We start from the raw sequence: 15,276 nt of genomic DNA, 5'->3' as shown, positions 1-15,276 counted from the left end.
TTCAAACATAACTGTAGGACACATATTTCTTCTCAAAGTTTTAGGCAAGTAAATGAATAATAAATAAAAGCTCAACTTGGATCTCACAGTACTATAAACAGCAGTAAGTTTTAAGTTTACAAAAGTACACTTCCATGTATACAACAAGAATCGAGGCTTTGGCCTTTATTTCTAATCATGTGTCATATGTTTTTATATTATCTATATACTTCTTAAAGTGAACTCATAGTGCACATACACTAGACTGCAATGAACGTGATCAAAAATGTCAAAGTCAAATGTTTCTCTGTTTTTGAGCATGTTTTTTTAAAACACATCAAGTTAATGCAGATGAGCACACAAACTATTTACTGTAAACCTTTAAAAACCAGCACTATATGATCTTGAACGTGCAAGTTTACCAACAATTTGCCTCATATGTGTTCTTTTAAAATGAGTGCTCAAACCAAACGGCAGAAACTGCTCAACTGAAAGATTATTTAAGCATTTTGAGTAGGAATGAGAGGCGAGTTAAGCTGCATATGCAACAACAAGCACTTTTTGTGTTTGACAAATGTAATCTAGTGATTACTCGACAAAGTGCTCCATTCATGTAACTTCAACTGGTTTTATGAGGTTAAAGGCATCTGATGGTTCCCAGATAGACTTACCCTGTTCCTACAGCTTTGGCTTGGTCAAATTAAATTCAAGACTTTCTAAGATTTTTTTTATTGGCATTTGAAATGAAATCTAAGACCAACTTCACAGTAAACATAATTGGGGGGGTAAACACACAAAAATACACAAAATGACAGTAAAATACACACAAAAACAGACTAAAAGTAATCAAAATCACACCAAAAACACAAGATGACTAGAAAAATAGCCAGAAAATGTATGGAGGAAAAAAAAAAACAAAAAACGAAATTCTGAAAAATCTTTGTTGGACCAACAATTTTCGTTAAATTTACATTTTGGACTAGATTTATATAGCGCTTCGTCCACTGAAGTCGTCTCAAAGCTCTTTACAATATCAGGTCGTTCAGCAGTTCACACTCACATTCACACAGCAATGGGACCACTGGGAGCTACTTAGGGTTCACTGTCTTGCCCAAGGACACTTTGACGCATAGACTGGGGTCAAAACCCCCAACCTCTCGATCAGAGGACTATACCTCTACCACCTACTAACTACAATCATACTTACTATGTGTTAAAATTCAAGACTTTTGAAACATTTATTTAAGACATTTTAATGACAATTAAGGCCTTATTTTTAATCTTTTAATTTAATGCCTTTTAAGTGTTTTTAAGGATTCACAGGAACCTTGTTTAAGGTGTTCCTTGTTCAACTGGAAGACACGCATCAACCTATAGTAAGATAGATAATAGTGGATTCCAAATGTTGCGCTTATAATTCCAAGTTCAATAAAGAGCCACCATAATATTTCCCTTGATGTAAACTGAATATATCTTTTCCCAGTGTATAATAGTGGTGGACTTTTTTGTCACTTTAATCAGGAAGAATAGTAATCTGGCAATTGCTTGAAGCATACAACAAATACATCAGGTCAAACGAAAATGGCAAATATTGTGATAATATTACAATTCCTTGGGCATTTCCATCCAAATCCCCAGAAAGTCCCTGTACGTCAGGGTCATTGTGGGTTTGATGGAGAACCAGGGTTTCGAATGAGGCTGTCAGGGCGACTGACCACAAACACAGCGCTCCCTGTGAAAGCCCCATCAATAGGGGCTTTTTTCCAGGCCTGGTGGACCACCAGGCCCCCAGAGACACTCTGTTAACTGTATCTACAGACCCAAAGCAAAGCCAGAAGCTGCAGTTTCTCATACGTGCCCCACAGGCATGGGAAACACTCATGTGTTCTGTTACTAACAATAATCACTACAGTTTATTGTGCAATAAAAAAACTAAACACAAATAGATATTTAACCATGTCTGCAGACTACAGCAGAGGCTAAAAGCTATTTGGAGTTGCTTTGTTCAGTCAGGCTGTGAACATAGGAACTGTGCGCCACCTTGTGGTCAACTGGAGGCTGCACGAGGTCAACAAGTATGCATTTAAATTTTGAAGTACCCCTGACTGCAATCTGCAGTCCGGGGCGGAGCTCAGCATCGCCATGCTATTGGCTTTCAGTCCACAGTTGGGGGCGTAGCTCAATGCGGCATGCTATTGTGCTGTGTGATTCTCATACAGTTCAAAATAATCAACCTCAAAATAAGTAAATCGTGCCATATACATAATTTGATGTTACATTATTCTGCAGACATATAAAATAAATGGTTAGGGTTAGAGGAAGTCTGAACGCGATTGGTTTGTTGAACGTTGAGCGCCGCCCCGAAAGTTGAGCGCCGCCCTGATCTGCAGGCTGCAGCCAGGGTCTTCGCTAAATTTGACCAAAATAAACACGCAAAAACAGTTTTTGTTTATACAAGTTCGATTTTATTCCACAATTTATAAACATTTAAATGAAATCAGCATATATAAATGAACTGGTGAGTCATCAATACACAGTAAATACACAGAATCTCTAAACATCCAGAAAAAGGTTTAGACTTCTTGAAGGACAACTTTGGATATGGCTGTTTTTGAGTGAAACGATCACCTATATCATTGCTTATATACTTGAAATCCTATGAGTTACAATATTTATATTATGCAAAGAGAAAGAAAAACATCCAGTCTGTCCAAACCAACAATAGCATCGTCATGTGACAAAATATTTAAGCATGTTTAAAAAAAAAAAAAAATCTTAAAAAATTTAAATTGATTAAAACATATGCAGAAATAAGCATTTATCATGGTGTTGGGATGTGTGTAATATGTATTTTTTTCCTTGCAGTTGATAAAAAAAATAGGGATGTCCCGATACGATACCGATCTTGCAGCCTTGCCGATATCAGTACGCATCATACCTACTTTTATTATTTATTTTGTAGTGTGGAATGTTAGAAAAGATTAAAAAAAACAAACCCATTTATTATAAACCAATGGATTACATATAATTAACCTTTTAGAATAAGATTATTGTATGATTGAATTAAAAAAAATGAAAAAATAAAATGGAAGATATTGAAAAAATAAATCCAAAAATGTTAGATTCAGTCCAATAAAATTCGATATTTGTTTTCTGGCTGATATCGGACCGATATCCGATACCGATATCAGGTCGGGACACCCCTAATAAAAGAAGCACAATAATTTGCAGAGACGAGTCTAGAATCTAAGGCTAAAACACTCAGGAGAACAACTTTTGTTTTGAAAACGATCAGATTCTCATGTAACATTCAACTCCAAATGCTTTAGCCCTTTCAGTTTCCATAAACACCGCTAGCTATCCTGATAACTAACTCTGACGGACAAATAAAAGCTTCAATCAAAGGATAACAACAAACAATCTTCTATGATAGAAGTGGAAAAGATAAACAAACATAGAAAAGGTGATTTTACTGCTGTGAGATTATAAAATGTGACAACAACAAAGAAAAGTCCCCTTTCCAAAGAATAACTGATATTAAAAGTGGTTTTGTGCTAGACATTTCATCTAAGACATTTATTGATCAATAAAAAGTGTTCACACTTGTAGGCATGACTAAGTGTTGCATTGTTTTTGCATTACTGCTTAGAAAAATGGACAAGTAGCTTTATGGGTTAACGTGTAGTCTTTACATCTCAACTGTGATGTAAACAGTGTTAGTTTAGACAGTTAATGTAGATTTAATGGTAGCGTTTTATAATTCTAGTTAAAAAAAATAACTTGTTTAAATTTTTATTCCATCATCAGAATTTTCTTGCCGTGTTATTTCAGATCGTATAGTTTAACATAATTGCTCGCCTCTTCACACTATAACTGAACATCAAATTTAATTTTCTTAAATGGGGAATTTGGTTCTAATGAATTATTTGGTCTTCAATAATTCAAGTTCTTTTTTTTAAATTTCATGTCAAGGTTTAATTTATTCAAGCAACTTTTTTCAGAAAATGTACTTAGAAATTAACTTTTGATCTCCTGTCATGTTTCGACTGCCAACCATCAGTCTTCCTCAGAGGCATCTACTGATCGCTTTCATGCGTCCTCATGAGTTCTCTTTGGGCGAAAGGAGAAGGAAACTCTCAAGTTGGCCACACCCAAAAACAACTCATAAAGAACATATGAAAGCAATCAGCAGATGCCTCTGCGGAAGACAGACGGTAGGCAGTCAAAACATGTCAGGAGATGAAATTTCACAGTTAATTTACTGAAAAAAGTAGTGTGAATGAATGAAACCTGAACACAACATTCTTAGCTTGCTTTTATTTTGTAATAAAAATTTCAGTTTAACGCATCCTGTCTTATTTAGTGTTTGTCTTGATCTCTTCTGGTAAAAAAAAATGGTTAAAAAAATGATTATTTGATGAAATAAACACATTTATAATAGTCATGCTTGTTGCTGACAATATTCGCCTGATTAATATGATCTCTAATTTATTGCACACACACACGCACAAATCCTTATCTAAGTTTGCATAGAACCGAAAAATCCCTTTCAGAACCACAATTCAGGACAAATACATGACTAGGTGTGATTGTAAGGACAAACTGTCCTAATGTGCTCTCATTTCACTTCTTATGCTCTAAGATAGTCAGACACTAGCGGCGAATAAAAACAAAGCTGTCGGATTGTTCGTGGGAGTGAAAACATCTCCTTTGATGATGTTAGTTTGTGTGAACTGAGCTTAATACACACGTAATGTTAACGTTTGTGACAAACCTGCTGGCATATTTACACTCAATCCTCTGCACCAAAAGCAACAGCCTTCAATTCACAGTTTGGTGAGAAAGTGACAAAAGATGAGTCAAATCTTACATTATTTTTTTTTTTTTTTGCAAAAACAGCCACATCAAAGCAACAATTAGCTCCCATGATGTCATCAGGCTTGTTTTCCTATTGATATGCAAGATTTTCATCATTAAATCTATTAAAAAAAAAGGCCTATGTTCATCAAGCACCACTGGACAATTTAACTAATTTACTCTTTAACGGGAACATCTATGACATTTTCAACCTGCAGTTTATGAACAATATCAGCTATATATCTAATAAAGCCATATATTTCTTAGGTTAGTGAATAAACCTTTCTACAAAAAAATTGATTCAGAAATTTCAGCAAACTGTGATTATGATTATCAGGTAATATTTATGTTGTGTCCAGCGTAAATGAGAACATTTACATGATGAAACTGGACAAATACAGCTGGTTAAACAACATCAATATCTGACTATTGTAGGTTTAGCTCCCTCACTGTGTCCCATTATGCAATGAGCTGATGAATAACCCAATGCGTCAGGGAACAAAAGGCAAAGTCAATACATTCATACCATGGTGAAATTATTGTTTACATCATTTTGCTGCTTCTTTCAGCCTGAGTGGTCAGCGATTCATGTTATACAAACACATTTTAAATCAATATTCTCTATGAACGCATGTGGGATTTACTGACATCTAGTGGTGGTGGTGCATACAGCACAAACGCTTCACTCCTGAAACGACAATCAGTGGCTGGAATACCTAACGCCATATTCCACGCTTCAATGGTCTGTCCATTGTGGACTACAGCCATTATTTGCACTAGCACAGCCCCTAAATACTGCATACGACAACCTTCCTGTTTTCTATTAGACAAGGCACACAATCTACCACTTAAGTCTAGTCCTCTTAAAATGTGCAAAAAAAGCTGGGTTGGTTTTTTCTTCTTCAGGAAAATAAAGAGAAAATGAGAAACTGAAGCGTTGTAGTGTTGTAGCAGTGTAAAGCTCCGCCTTTACTTGGTTGGCACTGGAAACGTGTGTAGTAGTGACGTCACTAACAAGGCTCAGTGACAGGATAGAAACAGCTCACAAGCCTGAAGGCAGTGAATTATAGAAAGCAGCACTTTTAGATTTTCTCCAAACTAAAGTGTTTTCCACTGATTTATTCTTGTGTCAGAAAAATAACTTATCCAGCATCAGGAGGAACCAGGTTGTGCTCCTTTTTCTCATTGGTTACTCAGACGGGGGTGGAGCCGTGATGGTGGGCTGTACTACGAGGGCCTGTGGGTTGACGATGACCTGGATGACAAAGTCCTTCTGGATCTTAGTTTCCTGCAGTCGTGTTTTGTCCGTGAGGAGCTTCCCGGAGAAGAACCAGCGCTGGTGGGAGGCCTCGATGTCCTCCTGGACCTGGAGCTGTTTCTTTAGCAGCCCGATGGTGTCGGCCATGCTGGCGCTGAGACGCAGGTCCTTTCCTGTGGACAGACGCACCTACGCAGAAAGATCACACAGAGTAATCAGTACGGCTGTAGTCAACCAAGGAAATGGTTGGTTGACCAAGACTATGGCACATGTAGCGATTAGTCGAGAAAAAAGAAGAAAAAAACGTGTGCCCTGCGGTGCCACAGACAGCAGTGGATCTATTTACAAAATCCACGTATTAAATATAAGGATAATCCATGTTCTTGTGCAGAAAAATGATTGATTCAGTAGTGGGTGCTTGTGCTTCAAGCCTGTCTTAATCTGTTCACTCTGATCAGATCTGCTCTGAGGACAAAGCACTTCACTGGCAGCTAAAGTACAACACTTTTTTGTTTTTTTGCAGCCAACACGCACTCACAGCTGTTGCTGAACATATAATCACGTTTAGGAATTAAATACATTAGATTTGATATTTAATCACCTATATAAGTGCATTGCATTTGCATTTTTTTTTTTATTGACAATGACACCATTGCTGGTCGACCAATGAAAATCTTGGTCGACCACGACGGCATCGACCAATTAGTCGACCAAATGACCAAAGTTGGCAGCCCTAGTAACCAGATATATGTGGTGCAATGACTGATAATCTAGGACTCTGTAACACAACTAACAATTAGGCCTCGGCAATATATTCAGATTCAAGATATATCAAGCTTTCTATTTTGGCGATATAGAAAATGACAATAACCATTACCATAATATTTTTTATTTTATAGCTTATTTTGTATTACAATACTTGTTTTAGGAGTCATCGCTTTTGCTACTTACTGAGTGTGTCCTAACCCAGACATTCCCCTAAACAAGCCACACACTGTGGCTCAGGTGGTAGTGGGTCGTCTTCTGATCGAGAGGTTGGGGGTTCGATCCCAGTACCTGACTATGTGTCGAAGTGTCCTTGGGCAAGACACTGAACCCTAAGTTGCTCCCAGTGGTCGACTAGCGCCTTGCATGGCAGTCCTGTCCCACTGGTGTGTGAATGCGAGAGTGAATGGGTGAATGCGCTGATACGTAAAGCGCTTTGAGACTGCTTCAGTGTGGTGATAAAGCGCTATATAAAATCAAGTCCATTTAACATTTACCATACTTATTACTCTTTTTTTTAATAAAAAACAATAATTACTTATTTTGTAGAGTAGAATGTTAGAAAAGGCTTGATCAAGTGATGTTATTCAAACCGAGAACAATAGTCAGCAACAGTATGTATGAGAAAAAACTGACCCATTTATTATTACACAATTGGTTACATAAATGTTAACCTTCAGCGTAATATCTACAGTATTCTACAATTGAATAAAATAAACAAAAAATTAATTGGAAAAAAAAAACAGGAAATTTGATTCCGATATTCGTTGTCAGGCTGATATCGGATCGGGACACCCATAAGTGTAAGCATTAGGTTACCCTGTCATCAGCCAATAATACATTTTCATTACATCATAAACAAAAATTAACAAATGGATTATGATACCATTGTTATAATAATTTGATTTCTAATGATCATAAATATATTTGAGTCTATTCTTATTCAGGTATACAATCGCTGCTCCTTGTCTTTGAACTGTGGCTGTCCATGTGACTGTACCTTGAGCTGGAACTCTTTCTTAGTTCCCATCGTGGGCTCTGGGCTGTCGCTGGGGTCCTCGTCACTGCGCTCTGAGATCAGGTTCACAGGTGGTGCCAAGCAGTACACAGGCAGCTGGTAACGGCTCCCCAGTTCATCATAACACTCCGTCAGCGTCCCTGTGGGACAACAGGGAAGAGTGACTAACTACTCTGATAATTCTGAATATAACGTTCTCTGTCCTACCATGAGGCAGTGTGATACTGGCTCCGTCCACTATGGCCTGGGCCAACTCATGGTCGTTGCACTCCAGGGCCACGGCAGCCGCTTTCAAGGCGTCCCAGATTTCTTTGCGGCCTTCGAAAGCTGGTGCCGTGTCCCAGAATTCATCGCGTTTGCTCCTCAGCTGGCCTTCTGTCATTGGGTAGTCACTCTTCCACTTTGGCCGTTCTTTTTTCAGGGGCTCATTACGTCCTTTGAAGGTGGAAAGTGAAAGAAAAATTATTATTGTGTAACGACTCTAGAAATACGCACAATTCTGCTAACCCTCGGGGAAAATGGGTAAAAATGCAGAAAATAATTTCACTATGATGAATAAAGGTTACATTATCATCATTATTATTATTAATTCAAATAAATTGATTGAGCTACTCTTCATTAAATCCAATGTATGTAAGCAGAGAGCATGGCTGGCTGTTACTGGAGACAGAAGACCTTACACTACACAACCTGTCATCCCAATCTAAAATTAAAGTTATTAATAGTTTTCATAATGCATGAAGCCTATATGCATCTGTGAAACCATACCTGTGTTTTCCACCATGCAATAGTAATAACAACAACAGAGGAAGTAGCTCAGTCCACCAAAAAAGTCACATTATCCTACACTGTGGTTTATTACTACCATCATAGAAGAGTGGTATTGTTGTCGGTGTAAAGCTCCTTACACGACAGGTAGGACCTCATATTTTTTGTGATTGTGGAAAACATGAAAATTATTCACCAGTTGGCAGTAATTAATGGTTTCACAAATAACGTTTTGAGACCATATTACGCATTTCCATGAGATTTTTCACGTCAAACGAGTAGCTGAGGGTCAGGCAATCTCGTGTGATTTCAGGGTAAACCATCCCGATTTTGTAAATCATCTGAAAAATGCATATAAAATGTAAAATAAATAACAATAGTAGTAGTTGACTCTATTAACCCTATATAGTGTGTTTGGCACAGTTTCTGCAAGTTTAATACCAAGTTAGATCATTTGAATAAGGAAAGAAGATGAAACAAACAGGAAACAGAAACGTGTAACATGCCTTCAGCTGTTTGACTGTGATGGATACGCTGAGCACCTCAGCTTAAAATCATCTAGTAACGCAAACGCAGACAAAAACCACCAGCTAAAAATGTTCAGGTTATAGGAAAACTGTGCAGACGCTACATCACTGTTTGAAGGCCGAGGCTGTAGAAATAAGATTCATCGGAATGACTGTGGTTTTCTGTTTAAAAAGCAGGGAGGAGCAAGAGAAGAGAGTAAAACTAAAATAAAAATGGTTGTTTTGCAACAAAACAAAGCCGTACAGACACAAAAAGAAAGATGTAGTGGTTTTCTCTCCACTGTGGTAGCAAATATCATAAACAATGATAAAAACCTAACAATTATAAGAAGTTCCTTAAATAAAAGGTACTTTAGTGGCACAAACTGAAAGCAGGGTGTTATAATGACAGTAAAATGTAGTCCAATAGAAAGTGTTACATGCACATGGGGTGATATGATTATATGTAAACTAGGCATGCTGGGTACCCGGAGGAGGAACAGCATGTTGCCAATTCATATCTTTTGTCTTTCTGAGCTTCCCACACACATGCTAAACATACATTATAATGTCACTTGAGCTGAGCCTTCCCTGTTAAAACTGTAACACATTAACTGCAGAGAAAGACAAAAGCTGCTTTCACACAGTTACAGAGCTGCTTGTTTTTGATGTACGATAACTTAGATCGGACAATATGTGGGGATGAGAATGAGATTTTCCAGCACTAGTGAAAGACAGAAACAACAACAGGGTGAAGGTCAGTTGACTGCTTCACTCACTTTTCCTCCGCCCGACGTACCTGCAGGCAGCGCTCAGGGAACACATGGCAGCATCGTCTGCCCTAAACAAGCAAAAACCTACCTATTCCTGCAAGTTTCTTCAAAAATCCACACACGCCTGCCCCATTCACTGCGTTCTGTCTGCACATGAGCCATTTTTGATGTTTTATGGAGTGTTTGTTTTAACTTTTCTTGCAGTCAGTCAGCTGGAGCCTGCTTTATACACTCGCGACTAGGTTTGAGTGTTCACACAGACCTTTAGGAGGCACATTTTCTAGGCAAACAAACCTCAAAGCGGGTAAAACTCTCCAGAAAAAGGGAACGAAAATCACCCAAACTTCAATGTGCCAAGTGTCTTCATTCACAAAACTGAGGCCTTGTCCCACAACATACATTTAATCATGAAAAGATGTCAGTCAATGAAGCAGTGGACATGAGGGGACTTGTTCTGTCTGACTAAAGCCTGATCTGGTGGGCACTAGGCAGTCTCTGTTTATATCAATGTGGTGTGAACAAATCTTTACCTGCTGTCAGAAAACATAATGAATCTCAGCTACATTAACTTTAATAGTCGAGTAGGAAAAAAAAGAAAGACTGAATTAACATAGTAATATTAGGACTGCCAACTTTAGTCGTTTAGTCAACTAATTGGTTGATGCCGTCGTGGTCGACCAAGCACCGGTATTAGTTTCAAAACCATTACAAAAAAAAAAATGCAATACACTTATATACTGTAGGTGATAAGGATTAAATATAAAATATAATTTATTTAATGCCTAAACATGATTCTATGCTCAGCTGTGAGTGAGTGCTGGCTGCAAAAAAAAAAAAAAAAAGTGTTGCACTGTCACTGACTGCTCTAATCAGGGCAGAGAGGAAACGAACTAAGACAGGCTTGAAGCACAAGCATCCACTATTGAATTAATCCTTTTTCTGCACAAGAACATGGATTATCCTTATATTTGATCCATGGATCCACTGCTGTCTCTAGCGCAGCAGCGCGCACCTGTGTTTGAGGTGCGTTTGTTTCCCCGTGTGCTGATCTGATGTTGACATTAACAGATAAATAAAAATAAAAGCAGACTTACCACTAAAACAAACATAAATCTGTCAATTGTATGAGGAAAAAATAGGTTTTAATTGTCGGTTTTAGGTCGGGCACGGACATAAAAACCTAATGTCTGTCGGACCTGTAGGTTTCACTTTTGCTTTGTCGGGTTCTGGTCAAAGCTTGAATAAGGTCATAAAATCGCTACGTGTGCCATAGTCTTGGTCGACCAACCATTTCCTTGGTTGACTACAGCCCTACATAGCAAGACATTAAAAGAAAGTCTTAAGAAGGTAATTTAGAGACACAGCTGTGTTTGATATCGGTTTAAAAACCTGAATCTACTCCCTCTGATGTAAAGTAGAGACAATCCCATGCTTAGAAAACTGAATAATTTTAAAATATTTTTAGAGGTAGAAGAATTCAAACCTGCATCAATATGAATTACAGACAACAATACAAAGTACTTGCTAAGCTAAAAAAGTTTGCATTGCAAACATATATGAAATTACCAGGTTTTACATACATTTCTGCAATAACTTTTGACTTTTGAAACTTGTCCCATTATAAAGAAGAAACATCTATTGCTGAGTAATAAATTGTTACACTGTATTAAAAGTGCCTGAGGACACCATGGAGACATTGCCTTCAGCAGGGTGTGTAACTACTGACATGTACTAACTCACTCCTTTATATAAAAGGCAAAATCAGGAATTACTTGCTCATCTACTTTTATGGGAATGGGATTCACCACACTTTTGTTTAGGAATGGAATTCGCAGGACTATCATATTCCCACACTCTATACAGTCTGACAGAATGACATTGTTCTGGGACTCAGAGTTTTGTTAGGTGAGATAATGTTTGGCCTTCATAAAAGATTCAATGTCTCCACCACGTTAAATATACATTCCAGATGACTAACAGGTTTCCCCTATTACTGAAGCAGGAATACGCTCCAGAGTTTAGTCGAACAAATATAAATTTACATTTGACACATTTGTCTCCATTGACGCTAGTTAAAAACATTGATTTATCGATTTTATCAATTTTCCTTTGAATGGTTCGATATCAGTTCATAAAATCCATCATTTAATATGCCTTTCATACCATGTGTATTGTATAGATGTAAAAAAAATTGTTTTGATCTCCAATGGCATTGACAGAAACGTTTTGCACATTGCATTGTGGGGTGCGTAGTTCCGTAAACCGATGCATTGAAGCAATTTTCCTTCATAGTGATTTCTTGTATTTTTTCACAGTGATTCATTCGACACTATTTTTGTTCTAGTTTGTCCCTGGTATTCCCCGTGATATCAGAATGAAGTAAAAGCACTTCTATACATTTGTTTCTACGACTCCACATCCCAAACTTTACCAACAGTCAATAAACAGTAAAGCTCAAAACAAACTTTTGCACGGTAATTTCTAGGCTTTACACAGATCTGATCTGCTATATCGGATCGGCCGATATTTTGCATTTTATGCAAATAATGTGAGGTCTGCTGTTAGTGTCTGTGTGTTTTTGTATGTGTGCGCGTTTGTTTTGTTTATTCAGCCTAAGCATGTTAAAAGTGAGAGTCCTAAAGCAGAGCAATGCCTCCCCTTTACTTTCACTTTCATAGCCAACACTTCTGTTCGTTTTAGATCAGTGGTAGACACAGAAGCGCGCGTGCGTGTGTGTATGCGCCCCACCTCTGCTGTGCACCTGTGAATATGGACTATAAGCAACAGCAGGTTTTGCGATGCCACAGTCAGTGAATATGTATTTGCTCCTAATGCTAATGGCTTCACGTAGTTCCAGTGTGGTCTGTCTCCACAGCTTCATCTACAACTCTTGTAGTTGCTTCACAGCAGTCATTGAGTATGACATGGGACTCTGGTTTAATGCAACAACTGCAACGTTTATTTTGCCAATCAGCTATTACATTTGATTGAAAAGACTGATTCCAAGACACGCTTTTCAAATTTAAATGAGGTATTATGTGGGAACTGCAGTAATATTGGAACACACACGCGCGTACTCTCACTCACACACATACATACACACACACACACTAGAGCTTTAATCGGGCTGAAAAAAGAAGATCCGGCCTGATAGAACAGAATGAAGCCGATGTCTCTTTAAGCCCGAACACGTTTCAACTCGACGGTGTTCACATCTGTGTGCGTACATGTAGAATGATCTGTTGCGAGTTATAAACATGACGAACAGCTTCACGTGCGCTGCGTCTGGTTGAGGCACTGTTTATATTGGATGGAGCACACCACACCGGCAGCATTGGGGGCAGCTAAAGGGCTGCAGGGGTCCTCAGGTGAAGAAGGGAGCATCTGAGCAGATCGCCTATTAAATAGACGATGCGGATAATGTATGCGGTTCTGGGTTATTCAGATAAAAAAGAAAGCTAAAACAACCCGTGCACATCTGGAAGTCCCTTTTTAGTCCAAGTGTGCAACAATAGTTAGGACGGTTAGTTAGCTCGTGCGCTCAACAGCGCTGGCGAGAACACTGTGTTAGCTATGCATTATTAATGCATTTACAAAAAAAATTATATTTTAGGGTATTTCCTGGGTTAGGGCTAAAATAAAAGGGTTAGCGGAGTAGCTAAAACTAAATATGAGCTAAAATAAAACGGAGCTTTAAGTCAAGTGGTGCACCTATCTATCACCTAAACCAGCCAATGAGGGGCGTTTCGTACGAATAGACAATTAGTCTATTCATACGTTTCCGTATGAATAGTCACGGCCTAACTTTTTTGCAGTGTGGATATTCTGTCTCTGTGCTGTGCTTTCTGCCACTTTTTAATTAGCAGAAATGATGACTAAACACAGGGAGAATTACACTAGTTCATGGTTTACATTTTAACTTTTATTTAATTATCCAAAATCTATTTTTTTACACTGTAAACCAAGTAACTGAGTCATAACATAACCTAACCACTAGAGCGGACATGGGCTCGTCTGTAAACGCTCGCATTTACTGGTTCAATAAATGGGAAAGATTCAAAGTCTGATGATAAAAAATCCACATTATAATCCTTACCTCCTCTCCCTCCGTTCCTGGATGATCCACGGCTCTGTGTGTCCTCCCAGCTCTCCCAGTATCTCCCAACACAACCTCCCATTACTCTGCTCGTTGGATCTCAGAGGCTGTTCAGGGGATCCATTGCAGGGGATGAGGATGATTAACTAAGTTCGCTTCGGTGCTCGGTTCATTTGTAACGCGTTGAGACCACAGTGTGGCATCCGCTTCCCCAACAGTGAGCTGAGAAAAGACTGTTTGAGCTTTAAAGTAACCAGTATAACTCCTAGTTAAAAACCAGTTTAGATGTAAAAGCACCAACACTGCCTGTGTGTAGCGTGGATGTTAAATTTAGGCGTGAATGTCCACGCAGCAGGCACCTTTCTGGCTAACAAGCTAACAGCCAGCTAGCTTCCACATCAGTAAACACAAACTTCCGCGCTCCTTAGATGGTTTTCCTCTCACAATGAGCCGCTGAAAACACAGCGAGTGCTACAACTTTCCTCCAGACCTCCATAAAAAGCCGTAAGACAACATGTCTGCCGCTGACTGCAGGTATTTACACCTCAAACCTCTCCGAGGTGTAACTTTCCTCTGTGCTGGAAAAAGGTGACTAGCTACGGGAGCTAACGCCACCGAACTTTTTACGCCTGTGCGTAAGCACGCATCCAGGTGTCGGTTTCTGTGACGTCACAACCAAAAACAAAGGGAACCCCACCCCCATCGCAGCATTTGATCCTTAAACCAAATGTTTTTTAAATGAATAAAATAAAGTATTTGTAAAAAGTTTGTACTTTTTTTGCATTATAAACTAACCAATTAATTTACGTTTTATAGCAGAGATGGGCAACGGGTGGCCCTCAGACTAATTTTGTGCGGCCCCCAGACTAAATGCACAAAATAACTCAGAAAACCCACATAATGACAAAAAAATATATGAAAGAAATGCAAAAATACACAGCGTGGTGGACAAATACACAAAATGACAAAAAAAAAAAAAAAAAAAAAAAATACAGAACACAATATCAGAAATGACTGAAAAATACACAAAAGGACAAGAAAAATACAAAAATTGACTCAAAACAACAACCAAAATGTACAAATTGGCTCTACATACATACAAAGTAAAAACAAAACAAAAAATACAAGATGATAACTTAACAGGCAAAATGACAACAAATACCCAAAATGACAGAAAAAAGTATACAAAATGACAACAAAAATACACAAATTGTCATAAAAATACACACAAAAAAAAACTTCAAAAACATACAAAA

General features: G+C 38.2%; 1 protein-coding gene across 1 annotated transcript; it reads right to left on the bottom strand.

Annotated features, from left to right (window-relative positions):
• Positions 1–3,638: 3,638 nt before the first annotated feature.
• Positions 3,639–14,639, bottom strand: ubtd1b (ubiquitin domain containing 1b). The gene is made up of 4 exons (XM_028477092.1): positions 14,021–14,639; positions 8,085–8,312; positions 7,860–8,017; positions 3,639–6,283 (listed from the first exon to the last, which is right to left on the bottom strand). The coding sequence occupies exons 1-4, from the start codon at positions 14,100–14,102 to the stop codon at positions 6,026–6,028; spliced, it is 726 nt and encodes a 241-aa protein (XP_028332893.1). The 5' UTR covers positions 14,103–14,639; the 3' UTR covers positions 3,639–6,025.
• Between the last annotated feature and the right edge of the window lie 637 nt (positions 14,640–15,276).

The sequence above is a fragment of the Gouania willdenowi genome, chromosome 19 (genome assembly GCF_900634775.1).
Source record: "Gouania willdenowi chromosome 19, fGouWil2.1, whole genome shotgun sequence".
Classification (NCBI taxonomy): Eukaryota; Metazoa; Chordata; class Actinopteri; order Blenniiformes; family Gobiesocidae; genus Gouania; species Gouania willdenowi.
Note: the sequence above shows the minus strand (reverse complement) of the source record. Positions and strands in the feature narration are given on the sequence as shown.